The sequence below is a fragment of the Ovis canadensis genome, chromosome 8, assembly GCF_042477335.2.
Source record: "Ovis canadensis isolate MfBH-ARS-UI-01 breed Bighorn chromosome 8, ARS-UI_OviCan_v2, whole genome shotgun sequence".
Taxonomy (NCBI): Eukaryota; Metazoa; Chordata; class Mammalia; order Artiodactyla; family Bovidae; genus Ovis; species Ovis canadensis.
Genome location: NC_091252.1, coordinates 66,576,026 through 66,596,154, shown reverse-complemented (window position 1 = coordinate 66,596,154; position 20,129 = coordinate 66,576,026). Strand labels below are relative to the sequence as shown.

Sequence of the window (20,129 nt, the reverse complement as noted above, 5' to 3'; positions counted from 1 at the left end):
GAATCATAATGGTCTTCAATAAAGTTCTAGAACTGAGTGGAATATGTAAGAATATTATTGAAAGGAAGGAAACATTCAGACTCTTGAGAATCTGGCTCCTACTTGGTCCTCTTGCTAAAACGAAGCAATAAGAAGCAGTTACAAGCTCTCTCTCTTGAGTTGGGAGCTGCAAGGGGTTAATCAGTCTGGGTTTACTAAGTATCTCTGTCAGGCTTTTATCTGATCCTTCCATCCTTCCTCCCTTCCTCCCCTGCCCACCCCTTTTGTAAATGTCAACCACTTCCTGATAAGCCTAGTAGTGGTGAATTTCACACCTTTCTTTTCTTTGTGAAGAAAACTGGGTGTTAATGGTACAGGATTGAGTACCACTGTATGTCTCTAGCTGCCTGTTAGTAAACCTGAGGGATGCCTGTGGAAAAAAAGTAGGAGAAGGTGAAGAAATTTGAAAAATGAGACTAAGACATAGGTTCAAACTGGTCTCATTTTCAAAACGGGTATTTGTTTTATTAGCAACTTTCAGATGTGTATTCGGAAAACAATAATTTTAAAGAAGCTTAGCATTGAGAGTCTCAAAGAGTCTGCAAAGGAAAGGCTTAGACTGCTGATTGCTAAAATTAAACAGAAGAACAACAGTCAGAAAGAGAAACTGAAGAATCCTCTTTTTATTCTACAGGTGTATTTACAGGATACAGCCATGGAAACTTGGTCAGTTGATCAGGTCTGCAGTTGGCTGGTGGAGAAAAACTTAGGAGAGCTAGTACATAGGTTTCAAGGTGAGTTGCTTATACTTTCAAAAATGTTAATTGAGCAGTAGAGATATTGAGTGTCCTCTGTCATTGATTTCTTTTCTCCTAATGCATGTGAACATTGATGTGGAGTTGCTGCAGTAGGAAACTTTCATTTCTTTACCGACTGTAGCAGAGCTTGCATTTGACCTAGTATCCATGAGAAAATCTAATTATTTCAAAAAGAACTCAAAATAAATCTTGGGTTACTTAAAATAAATATTTGGTATATACATTTGATATTGCTTTTGTCCAGGATGTGCATTTTTAGGCAGCTTTGTATAATGTTGGATTTACAAGTATTGATTATTGCCTGGGAGGTACACTAAGAATACTCTTCCCAAAAGAATTTTTTTCCTTATGAAAACAATGGTAGAATCAGAAGAGGGGAGGCATTAATGTGGATGTAAAAAATTTTATTATGACTCCATGTTGCAGTACTTCCTTAGGAGCAGACATACATTTGGAATTATGCAATATTAGTGTTCTATTTTTGCAAAAACACAAATAATTTTTATAACTGCAGAGCACAAGTTTAGATGCTCCTTTTAACATGAGAAATGATTCTGCCTGCTCAGGGTACCGTGCTTTACAGTATTTTACCCAACAGACAGGTAGAGATTTTTTCTCTTTTTCCCAGAGGAAGAAGTAAGTGGGGCTGCTCTCCTAGCACTTAATGATCGGATGGTTCAGCAATTGGTAAAGAAAATTGGGCACCAGGCTGTTCTAATGGATTTAATTAAAAAATATAAGCAGAAGAGTCAAGAGCTGAAGTCCCCTGGAGAAACAGCCCCGGTCACACAAGCAGAGTAAGTGTTCATGAATGGCCTTATTTTTGATTCTGTGCTTTCACTAAGATGGCTGTAGCATGGCATATGGAGTTTAAACTTTGTTGAAAATTGTGACCATTTTCAGCTTGTGTGTACAGTAACACTATTTGCAAAGTTTTATGAATCAAGATACTTTTTCTTTTAATGCACCAGGTTTTTAAACTCCAACTCCATTTGTTAGGGAAGACTTATAAGCCTGAAGTTACTGTATAGAAATCTCTGTAACAAGCAGTTAAAATTTAACACAAGCAGAAATGAACTTCTGAGCTTAGGTCTTAAAGTTAGGACTTGAAGAAGGCATCTTTTTCTGCTTCTTTGCTTTCCCCAAAGCTATTTATGTGTGTATTTACTTATTTGCCCAGGATTCTTTATAGTAACTAATTTATATTCTCTTCTAGAGGCCTTCATAATATGATTTTCTAAAGATTTTTGCTACACTGGATTTCAAGAGTGTTCTTGGAGCACTGAATGCCGTGGTAGCATCCCAGAGAAGTCTTGTAGAAAAATTTGTGATGGTTTTGAGGTTTTGATGTTATTTTTTTTAAATCATTGACTTCTGCCATAAAAAGGAATGATAACAAAAATTATAAAATTAAAAATTTCACTTTATAATGTATTCCCCAGGATCATTTAGGCATTCTGATTTGTTTTTTTGATATTTGAAACTTTTTGCCAGATTTCTAAATTTAAATAACTACTGCATTCTGATCATTCATTAATTTTTTAAATAAGGTTGTGATGTTTGATGAAATCCATTCCGTGTTTTTACTTTAGTTTTTTTTTTCAGTATATCTGTAAAACTCTGTTTCTGTCTTGCTTTTTTATAAGCAATGCAATGTTAGAGAGCTCTAACTTAGTTACTTTGAGGTAATTTGATTTCTAGAGAATTTGGATATTTGGGACAAGGAAGGGGATAGGTCAGCTTGAAGGAATGGCCCACATTTGGTCTGGAGAGTCTACCAGTTGATTTATTTGAGGAATTTCTTCTAAATGTTGTTTTGATACATTTGTGTAAAAGATATGTGACTTTTGATGCAGTTCCCATTGTATGCCTTTACTCCTTTGCAGCACAGGGATGGAGTAAACCTCATATAGAGCTCAAAGTAATTTCCCAGCATTCTTGGATGAGTTGGACTCTTGAGCTGGAAGTTCCCCTCAGTTGACTGGAATCTTGATGTTGCCTTAGACACAGCTTGGAAGCAAACTGACAGCCTCTTTTTCCACTGCAAAGCAGTTTATAATGTTCTCTAGTAAATGAGAACTAACTGGACTGCCAGGAAGTCTGGGCATCATTCCTGGTCCTACCACTGACTTGGATTGATTGCATTAAATGTTGACACTCCTTTCGCTTCATCTCTAGGCTGTGAAAAATAATACATACTTCCAAAGTTAATCACACTGATGTTCAGAGTATCATAATCTTTGAGAAAATATCTCCTCCTTCTCCCACACTAAAATATAGTCTTTTGTTAAATATTAAGCATTATTAATGTGGTTTATAAAGCCATTTTGAAATGTAACCATGACTTAGAACACTGGTTTTCCAGGGGCTGAGTGGGGACACATCATTCTACCCAGTAGACTCTAAGGTTTGTGTTGTTTTACATTCAGATTCAATTATTCTGGTGCAAAATCACAATTTCAAGTAGGTTTATAGGTTATAGTTAGTTAAAATGTTTATTGGCTATATTTGCTTATTGTCAAATATGTAGGCACTTGACAAATATATTGTCATGTGGGAGTCATAGTAATAGAAAAAATGTATAAGAATGTGCTATTTATTTAGTTAAATAATTTTAATAAGTTCTTAATAAAGATAGGAAATTTAGTGTAGTAAAAAGAACCCGGAAGCTAGGTATTAAAACTGGATTACGAATCTCTGTTCTGATATTAGCTACTCATCTAACCTTGGAGATCTGCTTGACTTTTCTTAGTTTCAACTGTAGAATGAAGTGGGTAGAATAAATGATGCTTAGGACTCCCTCTAAAGAGTTTATAAAGTGGCAGCCTAGATCAGAGTTTACAGATGGGTTCCAACTTGAGTGTAAATTTCATTTAGTGGCTAACAGTTGCCTGGTATGTTACTTTGAAAAAAAATTTACAGGCCACATATGGACAGGATGCTTGGCCTCCAACTCAGACTTAGGCAAATGACAGGAATATATAACAGGAAGGAGTATATCCAGTTGCTTTTGTGTTGCTCTTGTTGAAGCCGGTAGAAAAATCACTGGACAGGAAGTTGGAAAGTTGGAAAACTGAGGTAATGGGTGCTGTTACTGAGTAGCCTGTGGAGGTAAGCAAGTTGCCTTCCTTTCAGTTGTATCACTTAGAAGATGAGGGAGTTAGTGAAGAGTGGTTCAAAGATCATGAAATTCCACAAATAATAAAAGGTCCCCCTAGATGGCAGGGAAGAGAGAAAGGATCTGATATAGAGTTTCATTTTTTTTTTTTTTGCAAATAATAATGTTAATCAACAAAGGTATATTGTTATTACCATTGTTTCATAAAGGAAAGGATTATCAATAATACCATTTTTAAATGTGATAGATGAGTGAAAACAGCACAGTGGACTGGCATCATCCACCTCCCAGCATGTATTAACTGGTAGTGAGTGAGATGGCCCAGAGGGTTTTTCTTTCAACCCTCTCAGTCATGACTCTAATGTGGAGCTTGGAATGGACACAGATCATAGTGTTTACTCTGGGCTGATTTATACCTTCAGAGTCACCATGACAGCAACAGTTGAATACCCTAGACCCACCTTTTGTTTCTTGGTGACAGGGATGAACAGTCCTCCAGTCCAGCCAGTGGTGAGGAGCAGATGCCATCTTTCTATCCAGCTGACAACCTTGATAATGGATTAATTGATCACAGAGTACTGAAACAGAGGTGGGATGGACAACTTCTAAACATCTTAAAGCCAATGGATAATATTTGTCTTTATTTTTATGAGGTTTCATGTTTAAATGTATTTCTAAGTGGAAACTATTTGTTTTTCTGGAAGGGATTTTTGTAAATCAAGTGATGAAGATATTTGGTAAGAGATGAAGGTCAATTTTTTTAAATCTCTGCATTGAACAAGTTAAGTTTTGAGATGATATTATGCATCTTTCAAGGACACGTTGTTAAGGAAAAAGATGATTTTTCTGTCATAAACTGTCCAGAGTGATTGGCAGTAGCCACAAAGATGGAATTTGTTCTGCAAATAGTGTCTTAAAGAATTAGCTTTTTGTGGAGTCTTTTTTTTTTTTTAATTTGAATTAACAGTCTTGACCATTCCTGATGGAGGCACTACTTTGTTAAACGTTTCCTTATATCCCTACACTGAGTTTTATGAGCTGTAGTATTTCAACATATGGGCTACACTGGAACAGAGGAAAACTATATATCTAGAGAAACAGACCCAGGAACGTGGCACTAAACGTCCTGAGGGGGACTGTAGGGAAGATACGGTCCAAGAGTCATGGTAGTCATTCTAGGATTTCCCAGCCACCTGCTTTGTGCAATTCAGGCGATTATTTTCAGCAGCTGCTGAGCAAATGCTTTTCTTTAAGTGTACTGTCATGGAAAGGAGAGATGTCAGCTGGCACCACATAATCAGGCAATAATCAAGCCAGAGTGTCATCCTTTAGAGTTTCACTTTCCATTATCATCTCATCTAGTCCACGCAGCAGTCCTGTCAGGTCGGTATTATTCTCTCTTTCTTATGAACTGAGTTAAACTGAAATTTAGAAAAGTCAAGGGGCTTCTATCTAGTTTCCCAAATGGGCTGTTCTCACCTCAGCACTGAATATACTGCCATCAGCATGGGAGTTCAGGGGACCAAAGGCAGCAGCCTTAGCCCCTGGCCGCCCAGCCCCAGCAGCCCCGTGAGTGAGTGCAGGGAAACAGCACCTTTGATCAGGAGCTCTTGCAAATGGGCTTCGTCTCTGGGCTCTCTTTCTCTCTCCACCACCTGCAACCTTGCACTGTCATCCCTGGGCTCAAAGGCTCCAGCTCTTCAAGTGGTAGAATCCACCTTCCTTCACACCACTGGCTCCCACTTGGGGGTGATGAACGAGGAGGTAGAGACAATATCCTAGGTAGGGCTTGGTCCCCGGGGTCTTCCTGGTTTGAACTGTGGTTCAGAAGATGTAAATACGTTTCAATGGTGGCTTCCTTCACCTCCTTTCTGTTCACGGTGCTTGTTGATTCCCAGTGCCATTCTTTGATGTGGTTCCAGGTGTGTGGAGTCAGTCGGGGGTCTTCAACTACTCCTCTATGAAGCTGCCAAAAGTTGCCAGTCCCTTCTCTGATTGTTCAGTAGAGACAGGAAGAGCGACGATTAGCCCCAGTGGTCCAACCCTGACACCACTGTGAATCAGTATTCAAACCGAAAAACGGGAATAATAACCACAAATACTTCTGTCACAGGGCTCCTGTGAGGACCATAATCTAAAGATAGAGCTATCTTTAGATAGATAACACCTGCTCAGTGCTAAGCACAGGAAGCCCTGGAAAGCACTCAGAGTCCCACAGTCTACTCAGCATGGCTCCAGGTAGAAAGCTCAGTTTGCTGAAGACCTCTTTCCTCTTCCTTCTTGCTGACAGTGGGAGACAAGGATGCCCCTTTCTACAGGTTCTCTGGGTCCTTTCTTTTTCCTAAGCCCTCTGATGATATTCCATTCTTACATGGTCCTGCAATGCTGGCTGAGTCAGATTATTATGCCTGTTTTTTCACGTGGCTGATCAAAAGCACAACCAGTGCTTCAGGGTATTTCTCATTCTTTATAGTGTCTGCCATGGAGGAGGAAAAAAAACAAAAAACAAAAAACCTTAATTGTGTTAGAAATGGAGAAAAATAGGTGAGTTTGGAAACCAGAGTCTCAGATCTTTCTTCTAATCATAAAATGTCTTCTAATCTATGTGCCAACCGGCTGCTCATCACAAGCACTACAGTTAAACATGTCCAAAAACTGAACTCATGTTTCTTGCTTTAGTGTATATTTAAGTGTAAAAAATACAAATTCACTAGAACCCAGTGACAGGGGTAGAGACACCGGTGCTGGAAAGCCAGGGGTCAAGCTGTCGCTCACTCTCATGGAGCCACATGACGGCCATCTCCATCTCTCTTTTGCTTCCCTCGTCTGCCTCATGCCCTTGCTTCTTCCTTTGAGGATGGATTTATCCTACTATTCATGTACACTCTATCCCATTCAGACTGGCTGGCCTATGGCAGGCTCACCACAGCACTGCCTCCAGGACATTCTCCATGAAAAGAGCTCAGATCATCCCAGGTAACAGACTCAGCCTTTCAGTATCTGGAGAAGAAGAACTAGGGGGGTTCCAGTGCAGATCAGATGTCCCCTTCTGGGCAGTCAGCTGTGTGTGGGCAGATGAGGACAAAGCAGAGGTATCTGTTTTAGATAGTTTTGCTCTGGTTCTGCCATTTATTCAGGGCTATGGAATGGGGAGGGATAGAAGATTTTCTCCCCTCCCACATCCTATCTCAGAGAGTGGCTCCATCATCCAGCCATGTGAGTTAAAATCCGATCCCTGGTTGGAGACCTGGATTTCACATGCTGCAACAGAGTTCATATGCCACAACCACAAAAAGAAATCCTCATGTGGCAACAAGTATCAAGGATCCTGCATGCCACAATTAAGAACCAAGACCTGGCACAGCCAGATAAGCAAATATTTTCTAAAAATCACCTGTCTCCTGCCCTTCTGCCCAGGGTGCTATTCATTCAACAGGTGTTGATTTAAGAGCCTATTGCACAGTTCCTGTGTCAGGCTGTGTTCTTCCCTTCTCTTCTCTACCTGCTCATCATTGAAGATTCTGCTCAAAAGTCCCTCTTTCTGAAGGAACCCCCACCACCCGCCCCCTGCCACTGATATTCCAGCTCAGGCAAGGAGCCCTTTTTCTACTGTGTAGCATCCTCTACGTACCCCTTTCTTTACTTATAAGACTAGATAATGGAACTGATCACTTTAAAGTCTGTATTCCCTCCATAGAAGTGCTACCTGGGCAAAAACCATACCTTTTTCCCCTTGTGAGCAGAGCATTTGGCATAGTACCTGGTAAACAGAGGCTAAATAGGAGTTTTTCTTTGAAATGAGGATGTATGGTCCAATGAAAGACTGAACACACCTTTACAAGACAGCATAAATATTTGAATAGCATCAATTTCTCTTTAGACATTTTTGATACAATTCCTGCTAAATATGCTCATTTTTTGAACAGAATTCAACCCCAGGAGTTTATGGGCCACTCATACATAACAGGCTAGCAAGTTGATGTTTGGCTACAGGGCTTTCACAAAGCCATGTGCTTTAATGAGGTGGGAAAGGATGGTGGATCGAGTGCCAGGTTTGGGATCTCACACACCTGGGGTGGGAATCGGACTGTTACTTGTTGTCCAGTGGGTCTCCGCACATGGTGTGATGGGAACCCCCACCTGCAGGTGCGATAACAGTGAAGGTACCTGGCAGCTGTTATAATCCCATACAAGGTGGCTGTCATTATTCTTGTGATAATTTTTCCTATGTTCCCTAAAAGGAACATGTGTTTTCCATCCAGATCATTTGCAAAGAAGTAAAAGAAGGCTCTAGAGGCAGGACATTCACATGACTTTGACTCTTGAAACGATGTGTGTGTCCCAGTGGATGAATTCCAGGTTCCAAGGAAACACATGCTGCTGTGACATGAAGCAGCTTTCTTTGGTGATAGGTGATCCCATGCTCTTTACTGAATTGCTTAAATGCCCTTTCTTGATGGAAAGCTTATAAGGTCCTATCCTCAGCATGTGTTGGCGATCCTTTAGAAAGATATTTTTTCTTTTACAATGCCGTTCTTTATTTTTCCTCTACACTGTTTAAAACTGTTTGTTTCCCTTTTGGTAACTAATAAGGCATGAAATCAGATAAACACGTAGAGGTTTCCTAAATGCCACTTTAAAAACACTTGGCCTGAACTTTAAATATATGTGTGTGCAGATGTTTTGCTTCAGCCTTTGGGTATAATTATAAATTAGTCACAATTCCATGCATATTTTAAAATTATTTTAATGATGACTTTTTTTCTGGGTCTGGCTACTACTATAAAATACTGTAGAATGATCTTACCCACTTGCCTATGCTCAAGAGGGCAAATGTCAGTAGTTCCCCACTTGACATACTGTTTGTAGGCAATGCCATATACACAACTAAAATAAGGAGCAGCACCCTTGTGTGTGTATCTTATCCATCACATAATAAGGGGAGGTTCAAAGTACACCAAGTCCACCCAGCTGGTACATGGTCACATTTAGATGCTGAATCCCAGGTCAGTGAAACAAGAGTGCAGCACTACATCCCTCATCTCCTACCCTACAGGTGTATGGAACACCCGTGCCTAAGTTTTGTGTGTTTTGGACGTATTACCTTCCAAGTCTACTCCCTGACTGGAGATTCCCGATGTACAGTTCAGTTCAGTTCAGTACAGTTCAGTCGCTCAGTCCTGTCTGACTCTTTGCGACCCCATGAATCGTAGCACGCCAGGCCTCCCTGTCCATCACCAACTCCCGGAGTTTACCCAAACTCATGTCCATCAAGTCAGTGATGCCATCCAGCCATCTCATCCTCTGTCATCCCCTTCTCCTCCTGCCCCCAATCCCTCCCAGCATCAGGGTCTTTCCCAGTGAGTCAACTCTTCACATGAGGTGGCCAAAGTATTGGAGTTTCAGCTTCAGCATCAGTCCTTTCAACGAACACCCAGGACTGATCTCCTTTAGGATGGACTGGTTGGATCGCCTTGCAGTCCAGGGGACTCTCAAGAGTCTGTACAGTGACATAGTAAATGCTATAAAGCGTCCCGCAGTAAGAAAACCCATTTCACTCTGTCTGGCCCAGAATTCTTTCTGTGGAACATCTATTAACATCACAGGACCCACCTTAGGAACTGCTGACTTAATGATTTCTTACCTGAGTCAGGGTCCATTCATTCATTCCATAGTAAACATTTACTTAGTGCTTACTGGATGCCAGGCCCTGGGAGACACAGAGGATACACTGGGGAGCAGAGCAGACCAAGCCTCCACACTCACAGAGTTCTCATTCTAAAATAGTGAGGAAATAATAAATACCTATGATATTACATTGTAAATACATTTAAGTGCTATGAAGGCCAATAAGGTGAAGAAGAAAGGGGGAAATAGAGGAAATGGTGTGTGTAAGTGCATGTGTGTGTTAGCTTCAGGAGGGTTTTTGGGGCAGTCTTTCGACTTTTGACTAGAGGTTGCTTGAGCAGAGACCCAAATGAAATGAAATGAGGAACACTGGCTCATCAAGTTAGAACACAAATTTCTTTCAGTGGAGGATATCTGGACACAGCCAAACAGGAATTGCAGGGAAAACTAGGCTGTTGTGACTGATAAATAACTCTCTGCCTCATGCTCATTCTTATTAACAAATAGGAAGTCTTCAGAGAGATCAAAGTAAACTTGATTTCTAGTCTCTTCTTCCCTTTTGTTCAGTCCAAAAGTTACTGAATATACACCATGAACTAGATATTATATAGACAGTGGCTGAAGTGGGGGCAATTTTGTCCTTGCCTAGGGGAACTCAGATTCTGACAAGAAAGATACAGAAGTTAATAACTGCAATATTGAGAAAGAGACATAGAAATAGAAATGCACAGGGTATAGAAATAGCACAGAAAGAAAGATAAATGAGACTTTTAGGGAAGTAAGTATGGAGAAGGCCCCTGGGGGAAATCTTCTCAAAAATTGAAGGCGGCGAGGGGGGTGGGGGGAGTGGTGGATTTGAAACATAATTTGAATTTCATCTGAAGAAAAACGGAGCAGGAGAAGAAAGAACATTCCCAGAAAAGCAAACAGCATGTGCAAAGGTACAGGCACCTGAAATGGAATAGGACATTCTATTTGGAATATGTGCTCTTGGAATGTGAGAGATAGAGGCAGAGAAAATGGACTTGCTGGAAATGAAGAGGGGTGGTTATAAGGAGGCAAGAAGACCCTGTGCTGTGCCAATGGACAAGACAGTGCTCTATAACTGTGACTGTACATTAGAATTTCCTGGAGGACTTAAAATAAATATATCAGGGCCCTATACCAGTGCTTCTCAAGCTCCACTACAATTAAAAATCATCCAAGAATCTTATCAGAATGCAAGTTCTAATTTAGTAAGTCAGGAGTGGGACCTGAGATCCAGCACTTCTAACAGGTGCCCTAAGTGATGCTAGTGTTGTCTTATGACTATCCTTTGCAGTAACAGCAAGGCATTTCTGGGTGTACAATAGATTAAACGCTTGTGCCTCTCCAAAATTCATATGTTGAAACCCTAATCCCAATATGATGGTATTTGGAGGGAGGGGCTTTGAGGAAGTAATTAGGCCCTGAGGATGGACTCCGTATGGATGGAGTTAGTGTCCTTATTAGAGGCTAAGAGGCCAACAGGACTTCCCTGGTGGTGCAGTGGTTAGGACTGCATGCTTCCATTGCAAGGGGGTGTAGGTTCGATCCCTGGTCAGGGAACTAAGATCCTACTTGCTGTGGGTCATGGCCAAAAAAATAGTATTTTTTTTTTATAAAAAGGAAAGAGAACAGAGAGCTAGCTTGCTCTCTTTCTGGCATGTAGGGACACAGTAGGAAGATGGTCTTCTGTAAACCAGGAAGAGCACATTTGCCAAGAATCCAGCTTTGCTGGCACCCTGATCTGGAACATCCAACCTCTGTAACCATGAGAAATTAATGTTTGTTCTTGAAGGCACCCGTGTGTGTATGTGTAGTCGCTCAGTCAGATCAACTACATATCTGACACGTATCTGACTCTTTGCAACCCCTTGAACTGTAGCCTGTCCATGAAAGTTTCCTGGACATTTTCCTGAAATTTTCCATGGACAGGCTCCTCTGTCCATGAGATTTTCCAGGCAAGATTACTGGAGTGGGTTGCAATTTACTGCTCCAGGGCATCATCTCAAACCAGGGATCGAAACTGCATCTCCCACATCTCCTGCACTGGCAGGCAGATTCTTTACCACTGTGCCACCTGGGAAGCCCCTCACACCACCTGGTTTAATGGTTCTTTGGTATAAATCAAGTTGCTTGAATCCTTAGAAATAGGAAACTTTTATTTCTATGAAGCTGCATGGTTGAGGAACTGGCAAGTCACAGCCTAGATGTCACACAGTTGGGACAAGACTAAGTCAGTCTCTTTTTTTGGCCCCAAAAGTCACATAAAACCAGCACTGTGGGCCAGATTTGAAAAGTGAATTTTTCCAGGCTCATCCCTATTTAGCAGATGCTCTGAGGATATAAACTGTTCACATGAGGTCAAGGTTCAAAAACGTAGTAGTATACAGGCGGATTAATAAAAAAAACTGCCCTGAACCACCCGATTTTGATAATTATGAACTACAAAATTGTAGTACTGAACATTTTGCAACAACTGCATAGGTAATGTCTCATTACTTTTTCTTTTTTATGAATGAGAAATAAAAAAGAAAAAGAGGGACACAGACATGATAGCTCTATGAGATCTGTTTTTGTGACTGCCCTGCTAATAAATATAAATATTGAGGGTAAGGTCACATTTCTGGGTCTTTGTCCATCTGTCAATACCAAGAAGAATTGGGGAACAGGGAGAAATAAACGATGTATTTATTTTATGCTTCTTTTCTTGATTAGTCAAGACCCCAAGAGTTCCTGGCTCCTTGAATCTCTCACTGGCAACCAAGGACAGGGAGGATGTGAGAGGTGTCTGTCTGTCTGTCTGTGTTACAGCACAGTGCCTGATGCCAGCCACATCTCTACCTCTACTTTCTGCTTGATTACGTGTTCACACATGCCTTTCAGAAACTAAATTCCTCTGGAAATTTCATAGATTAAATGGCAGCTGTGATAGCCCAGAGCTATAAAACACAAATTAAAAGCACACATCAAATGATGAGAATGTGGAGCAAACATTTTCTGAATTACTGGTGGTTGCAGTGCAAACATTTTCTGAATTACTCATGGCTGCAGCAACAGAACAGCATTTCCTTCATAGTCCGTGCATATCTTGCTGTGACATCATTCTATATTTTCAGAGGTGGCATCTCACCTAGCTCATTGACATATATCTTTCTATTGGGCTTTTCAAAAACTTCTTGTTTACTTTGTTTTCTTAGCAGTGGAAGGTCTTGCCCAGGTAAAGTAAAGCAGGTGATTCACAGAGTATGGCCTAATAACACAGAAGCAACATTTCTGTTGAGCTTTGTAGTTTGGTGAACTTCCATCCCTGCTTTGAGGATGTGTATTATAAGGTCCTTTCATGTCCTACAGTTAGATGACAGCAAGTTCTTTAAACAGATGTCCTTACCTTCTCTTACTTGACTCCATTCTCTTCTTCTGTGTTCCCAAAACACAAGCTTTTAGATGTGGTTACATGGCATTTCATTTCAGAGTTGATAATAGAGAACTGGGCACCCCGATAAATATACCATTTTCAGTGTATAGAGTCTGCAAGTTTCTGTGTGGAAAAGAATAAAATGAATGTAGGCTTGTGGAACACAGTCTTTCCATTAAGTCCCTGGAGAGCACAATATTTGTCACTGCTTTTTCTTTTGATGCTGGGAATGCTACTGCTGATAGAGGTGGGTCTTTACATGTGAAGACCAAGCCTGGCAGTGAGAATGGCTGTTCTTCACAGCAAAGACTTCCACTTGCCTCATGCTCTTCTTCCTTAAGGACCGGAAAGCAATACCATTTTACAAGACTAGAAAAGCATCACAGTCCCTCAAGGTAACAGATTATCTCCACGCTGGGGACCCCAGAGAAAAGTGTCATTTGTGGCCCAAATTTTAGGAAAGTAAACACAACTCCAGTAATCTTGCCTGGAAAATCCCATGGACGGAGCAGCCTGGTAGGCTGCTGTCCATGGAGTTGCGAAGAGTTGGGCACGACTAACTGACTTCCCTTTCACTTTTCACTTTTCATGCATTGGAGAAGGAAATGGCAACCCACTCCAGTGTTCTTGCCTGGAGAATCCCAGGGACGGGGGAGCCTGGTGGGCTGCCGTCTGTGGGGTCGCACAGAGTCGGACACAACTGAAGCAACTTAGCAGCAGCAGCAGACCTAATTCATGACTATCATGCCAAAAGTCAACCAGGATTCAGTTGAGTGTGACATGAAGTCTGCCCTTGGTTCTATAAATAAGCCACATGGGATGTAGCTAAAGCCTGGTGAGAAAACTTCTTTGGGAGGGTTTTCTCAGTGGTGGTTGATTATTATGAAGTTTGCAAAGCCACAGTCTAATTCTTAGGTACCTTTTGTGTATACAGAGGACTCTACTCCAATCCCCAGATCTGCCTCTCTTGCATTTGGGTCCCACACATTTTCATATCTCAAACTTGAGGACTTAGTGATATCACACTTCTCTCCACTAGCACATCAGCTTGATGCCTTCCTGTTCCTTTATCATGGGTGGGTTGTTTTTAATATAATAGAACTCCCCTTTTTAAAAGTTGTCAATTTCATGTGTGAAAACACAAGTTTAAGCAACTTATGACTGTCTTTGTTTATCTGTCATAGAATGTTATATTTAATATTTGTTCCTGAAACTTTACATAACATTTTTGTTATAGAACTGTTCCTAAATAACTATATAGCAGGTATAGTTCTAGAACTGTTAAATAACTGTTATAGAACTGTAGAACAACTCTTTCATTCGACAATGGCATTAGGGAAATCAGAACAGGTAAGAAAGCAAGACATAGTTGAGTACCCATGGGGCCAGAGGATTTAGACAAGGGGATTTAGACAAGGAAGACCACCAGAGAGCCAGGAGAGAGGGGAAGAGAATCTGCCTGGGGAGAAGACCTAAGAGGAACCTAGAAGAATGAAGGAAACAAGGCATTTGGGGTGAGAGAAACAACTGTTGACACATGCGTAGTGTGTCCTGGAGGTTTAGAAGGCTTGAATCTTGGCTGGATCTGAGAAAAAACATTGGATACTAGCTGATAATAAAATGGCACACAAAATTGAACTATATTATGAGCTGTCCTAACTACTGAATAAGTTATATACCCTGGCGATAAAACAAGTAGTCCTTGCCCACTTGTATGTCTCTCCTGATCCCTACCAAGGCTCAACTTCTGTTTTCTGTATGTTGAGATTTTTCCTTAACAGGCTGGAACTCCACTGGCCCTTTTCTGCACAGGGCCATCTCCCTTATCCTAGGTGAGGCCCATGTTGTCTGTTTTTAGGAGTAAAAATAATTGATGATTTTTCATTCTTATTAAAGTTAAACAAAGTTTTACAGTCAGTGAGCTTCTTCCTGAGAACCTCTATCTCATGATTTTTTAAAAACATTTATTTATTTATTTGGCTGCATCAGGCCTTAGTTGAGGTATGCAGGATCTTTGATCTCCCTTACGTTCATGTGGATCTTTTGTTTGCAGCTTGCGAGCTCTTGATTGAGGCATGTGGAATCTAGTTTCTTGTCCAGGGATCGAACCTGGCCCCCAAACTCTGGGAGCACAGAGTCTTAGCCACTGGACCAACAGGAAAGTCCCTCATAATTTTTTAAATTGGCACATATTGCAGTAATAATATTGATAATTATCAAATGTGTCAGCTTAAGTTTATTGTTAGTTTCATTTTATGACAAATATAAAGTCTACATAGACACTGAGTATTTAGTGCAGTAGACTCTGGTTCAGATAGACTGGGAATCAGTCTTAGCCATTAACATGTTTTAAAAGCTTTCCAGATGATTGTACTGTGAACCCAGGGTTGTGACCCATTGAATCAAAGATCTTTGTTTTCTAATATTATCTTGTTAAAGGGCACTGACTCTGAAGTGGAAACAGAAATATCAGCATCCTCTTAGTTTGCGACTGTTTTCTGCTCCATGTTCTTACTTTGAGCTGACTTCTACAGTGTTCTGCTCAACTCTACCTTAATAATGATATGAATAATCATAACCTCAGAGTAAAGATTTTTAAAATACAATGCAAATATTGAATTTTAATAGTTTTATGAATGGGTGGTGATTGTGCCTGCAGTTATCTGCACTCAATTAGAATGTGTTTTTAATTTCTGATTCTAGTATTCTGTATAATATTAGTTTTGACTTGTGTTAGTTAGCATACTTTGTATTCTGTTCACTTCCAAAATATCTTGTTAAGTTGTTTTAATGTAAGAAAGGGAAAATTTGTTGCCTCTGATTTTGTCTAATTAAGAGCAAGATGGACTGTCTGGCTTTGATTGAGCCTATATGTGTCTAGTCACATTCTAGGCATTTGACAGAAATAAAAACATGCTATATATATAGTTCTTACCCTGATGTTGAAGAGAAAAGACATATATAGACCAAGAAGATAAAAATTGCCTCAAGACCTATTTTATAGCATTGGAATGTAGAAGTTATTCATTGATGAGATACTATATATACTATATATAGTATAGACTAGCAACCTCAAAAGTCTAAAGGGGTCATGCAGTTAAATAGACTTGAAATTCATAGGGAAAGGAGTTAGATGTTAAAATGTTGTACTGAAACCAAATTTAGTGCCTGCACAGTTATAGCACCTTTCAAAATCTTGGGAAGGCACAAAATACAGCCAGTAAAACTTGCCATTACTTTAGAATCTGGGTCTAAGTAGATAAAGGAGAGATCGTGGGAGAAAGAAATAAGAGACTAAGAAAGGAAATAGGGATTGTAGATAAGTAATTGCCCCCTAGTACCTTCCCAATAAATATTTGCTTGAATGAATGAATGAAATAAGAGGGGAACATATTGGAAAATGGTTTGGGCTGAGACACAAATTTCTTCTGGGAATTGTCTATTGCTGTATTGAATCAAGTGTTGAATTATCAGTGTGCTTGTTTTAGCCAGGAAGTGTTTTCACCACCAATATAGTTATTGCCAAAGGGGAAAAAAGGAGAAAGATCTTATCACGAAAAGAGAGCAGAATTCTTTCTCCAATTTCCTTTATTCCTCACGTTTTGTTATATCTCTTGCATTCTTACAAAATATGACCTAAAATTCTAAAGGAAACCTGGTCTTTCAAAGCTCATCTGAATTTTGTTTGGGCTATTAAGTAGTCCATGCTTGTGCCAGAAGATTAACCTACTTAGGTTAATTTAGGAAATCTTTCTTTGTCTTCAGCTTGACTTGCTTCTATTACTTCACTTCCTTCCCAGTCAATCCTATTATTGAAATGGACTGAATGCTACCTCTTGCCTGAAAATTTTAGTTTTTACACACTGGATCAGTCACTGATTTTAAGGTTTTAAAGTGGTTCTGATATTTAATTTTATAAACAAAGTTACTGAGATTTAACTTTCATAACATAAAATTCACCTATTTAAAGTATACAGCTCGGTTAATTTTAGCAAATTTATGCCAGTGTGCAGCCATTGTCACAATCCATTTTGGAACGCTTTCATCACCCTAAAAAACTCCCTGGTGTCCTTTCTTCAGTCAGTCTCCACTCCCACCCCAAGCCCCAGGCAACCACTGATCTGCTTTCTGTAGCTATCATTTTCTACTGTAGCCTTTTGTAGAAACTTCATTTGAGAGGATCAGAATATCTAATACTTATTTCAAATTTAGAGACCAAGTTTACCTTATTAAAATAGCCAAGAACAACTAAAGTGACTCATTAAGTGACTCTTGTACTTCACTACAATATTATTTATTGTGGTGAAATAAATAATAACACATTAATTAGAATTAATAAGTTAATTTTTGCGGCCAGCTAATTAGAAGGTTCTGAATCAGATGCTAAGTAAGACTTTATCACATGCCTCATTTGCTTTGCTGAATTGCAATTTACTCTCTTTTAGTTAGATATCTTGTTCAGTTTTAAGCTACGCATTACCTATTGCCTCCTCAAGATACATGGATCAACATTCTTCCCAACTTCAGACTGTCTTCTATAGCCTATGTTGTTATGATATTTTTTCCAGAATGACAAGTATTTGTGTCTGTGCAAAGGGAAAGAAAATGAGATACTTGATGAACCTTTAAATATTTGCACATAGATGACTGGATGGAAGATGGGTTGATGATGTCCATATATTTAGATCTCAAGAATGTGGTTTCTATCATCAGTTCTCAGCGTATCAGTTCAGTTCAGTTCAGTCGTTCAATTGTGTCCGACTCTTTGCCACCCCATGGACTGCAGCACACCAGGCCTCCCTGTCCATCACCAACTCCTGGAGTTTACTCAAACTCATGTCCATTGAGTCGGTGATGCCATCCAGCCATTCTCTCAGGGTATAGAGAATTAATAAGTTGCATATATTTGAAATCGAATTTCACTCTTTGTGTTTTTTATTTCACAGAAGGAAAGTGAGACACATTCTAGCAAGGAATAAAGCCTTACAATGGACTAAGTCCTACGTCTTACCAGAGTTTCCTTATGATGTCAAGTGCATGCTAGCAGAACAGAAGTGTCCCGATCACAGCATGAGGATAAGGATCATCGAGTTCCTCCAGGCAGACATGACCAAGTATCTGGAAGGCTCACTGTGAGTAATAACAGGGCAGACTTGCTGCCTTGGGAGAGGGCATGTTTTCAGAATAGACTTGAAATCATTTGGAACCCATTCTCTTCAGATTTTGCATGACAGATTGGTAATAAGTCCAACATTGCCCAATATTTGAATGTATGCGCTATGCTCAGTTGTGTCTGACTCTTCTGTTACCCCATGGACTGTAGCCCACCAGGCTCCTCTGTCTGTGGGATTCTCCAGGCGAGAATACTGGAGTGGGTTGCCATTTCCTCCTCGAGGGGATCCTCCCAACCTGGGGACCGAACCCAGGTCTCCTATATTTCCTGCATTACAGACGGAATCTTTACCACTGAGCCCTCAGGAAAGCCCTGATTTGAGTGTCTACATTATCACATAGAAAGACCTGAAGAAAAGTGAATGTAATGTGGACTCATAAGGAGGAACACAGGCTTCTTGAACTGAAAAATGTCCTCCCTGTCGTGCTGAACAGGTACCCCACCACCCAGCAGTATAACGACGTGGTCAATGCCCTACTGCAGGCCCACCCTTTCCTGGATGAGGACGGCTGTGGCTTTGTAAGTGACCACATGGCACCATTCGGTTACTCTCAACCCTCCTTAAAATAAGAGCCTTGTGCTGTCCACTAATTTCAGGCCTCACTCCCTTTTCCCCAGTCTCTCTCCCTGTTTGTCTAGCTCTGTCTGTTTCTCTTTCTCTGTCATTTTCTGTCTGGTCTCTCTCTAATTCCATTCCCTTAACCATCTCTTCCGTCTCTTGCTCTCCATCCCCATTTTGTTCTTAGTTTTGGTCTTTCTCTCTCTGCTCTGTTCTTTTTGATGATTTCTATGTGTTTCTATGTCTTCTTTAAAAGAAGATTTATTTTTTTAGAGCAGTTTTAAGTTCACAGGAAAGATACAGAGATTTCCCAAATAGCCCTTGCCCCTACACATCCCTAACATCCCTTGTTATCAACATCCCCCACAGAGAGGTAATTCATTACAACTGATGAATCCACACTGACACATCATAATCACCCAGAGTCTATAGGTTACATTAAGGTTCACTCTTGGCATTGTGCAGTCTATGTGTGTTTAGACAGATGTATCCATGATTATTGTATCATATATAGTATTTTCACTGTGCTAAAAATCCTCTGTGCTCCACCTGTTCATCCCTCCCCAGCTTCCTCCTTGGTCTTCTTTCTCTCTCTATGTTATCCTCTAGAAAGATGATCAGAATCTCTCTCTCAAAGCTATCTGGAAGCTCATGTTTAACCATGAGTCTCTAAGAAGGATCTTCAAGAGATGCCATACTAGAAAGAGAAGCTGTGACTGTACCTACATCCATGCTTTCACATCACTAGAGTGGTTCTTGCCTTTCTGTTTAGACCCAAGCAGAAGCTGTATAGTTTTGAGGGCTTAACCCACAGCCTCACCTGATTCTCTCACGGCTCTGCTGTTCTGACAAAAAAAGATCCTGGTGGTGTTCTGGGGCAGCAGTTCTCAACTCTGGCTGCACATCAGGATCCCCAGAGATGCTGATTTAGTTGATCTGAAGAAGAAAGCTTTGCATCTTTAAAAGGACCCCAGATGATTCTAATGTGCAACCAGTGTTGAGAAACACTGTTCTAGAGGTTTCCGTATAAGCTTTGCTCTCTGGATCTCCAAGTCCCTTGGCTTTAAAAGTCGGGGATCTCCATTGCCCAACAATGTAAACATACTCAACTCTACTGAACTGTACACTTAAAAAAGTCAAGGTGGTTAAAAAAACTTGAGTGCGTTGTGACACTGGAACTGTATGACTTAAGGGACAATTGTGGAGAATTATAGCTCTTATACCTAAAGCTATAACGCCTATTAGTTCTTATATCTCTAGGTGACATGCATACATTGGTAGTTGTATCTAAATAAGATGCATGTCCTTTGTACTTTATTTTCACAGACATCTGTGAGAAAAACTTTTTGCTGTACTTTCTTGAAGATGTGGAATTTAAGCAATCAGTTCCAATCTGAATAGCAAATAATAAATGT

At 40.3% G+C, this 20,129-nt stretch overlaps 1 protein-coding gene across 12 annotated transcripts in view; it reads left to right on the top strand.

Annotated features, from left to right (window-relative positions):
• The first annotated feature begins 288 nt into the window (after positions 1 to 288).
• SAMD3 (sterile alpha motif domain containing 3) overlaps positions 289 to 20,129 on the top strand; it is a 45,371-nt gene continuing 25,530 nt past the window's right edge. Inside the window, exons 1-6 of one of the 12 annotated variants that reach the window (XM_069598386.1) lie at positions 295 to 370; positions 674 to 773; positions 1,426 to 1,594; positions 4,397 to 4,504; positions 17,929 to 18,114; positions 18,590 to 18,674. In XM_069598386.1, coding sequence (XP_069454487.1) covers positions 695 to 773; positions 1,426 to 1,594; positions 4,397 to 4,504; positions 17,929 to 18,114; positions 18,590 to 18,674 — 627 coding nt within the window. In that variant the 5' untranslated portion in view covers positions 295 to 370; positions 674 to 694. Of the gene's footprint in view, positions 774 to 1,425; positions 1,595 to 4,396; positions 4,505 to 17,928; positions 18,115 to 18,589; positions 18,675 to 20,129 lie in introns of all 12 variants that reach the window. The other 11 variants (XM_069598385.1, XM_069598387.1, XM_069598382.1 and 8 more) reach the window with 11 other exon arrangements.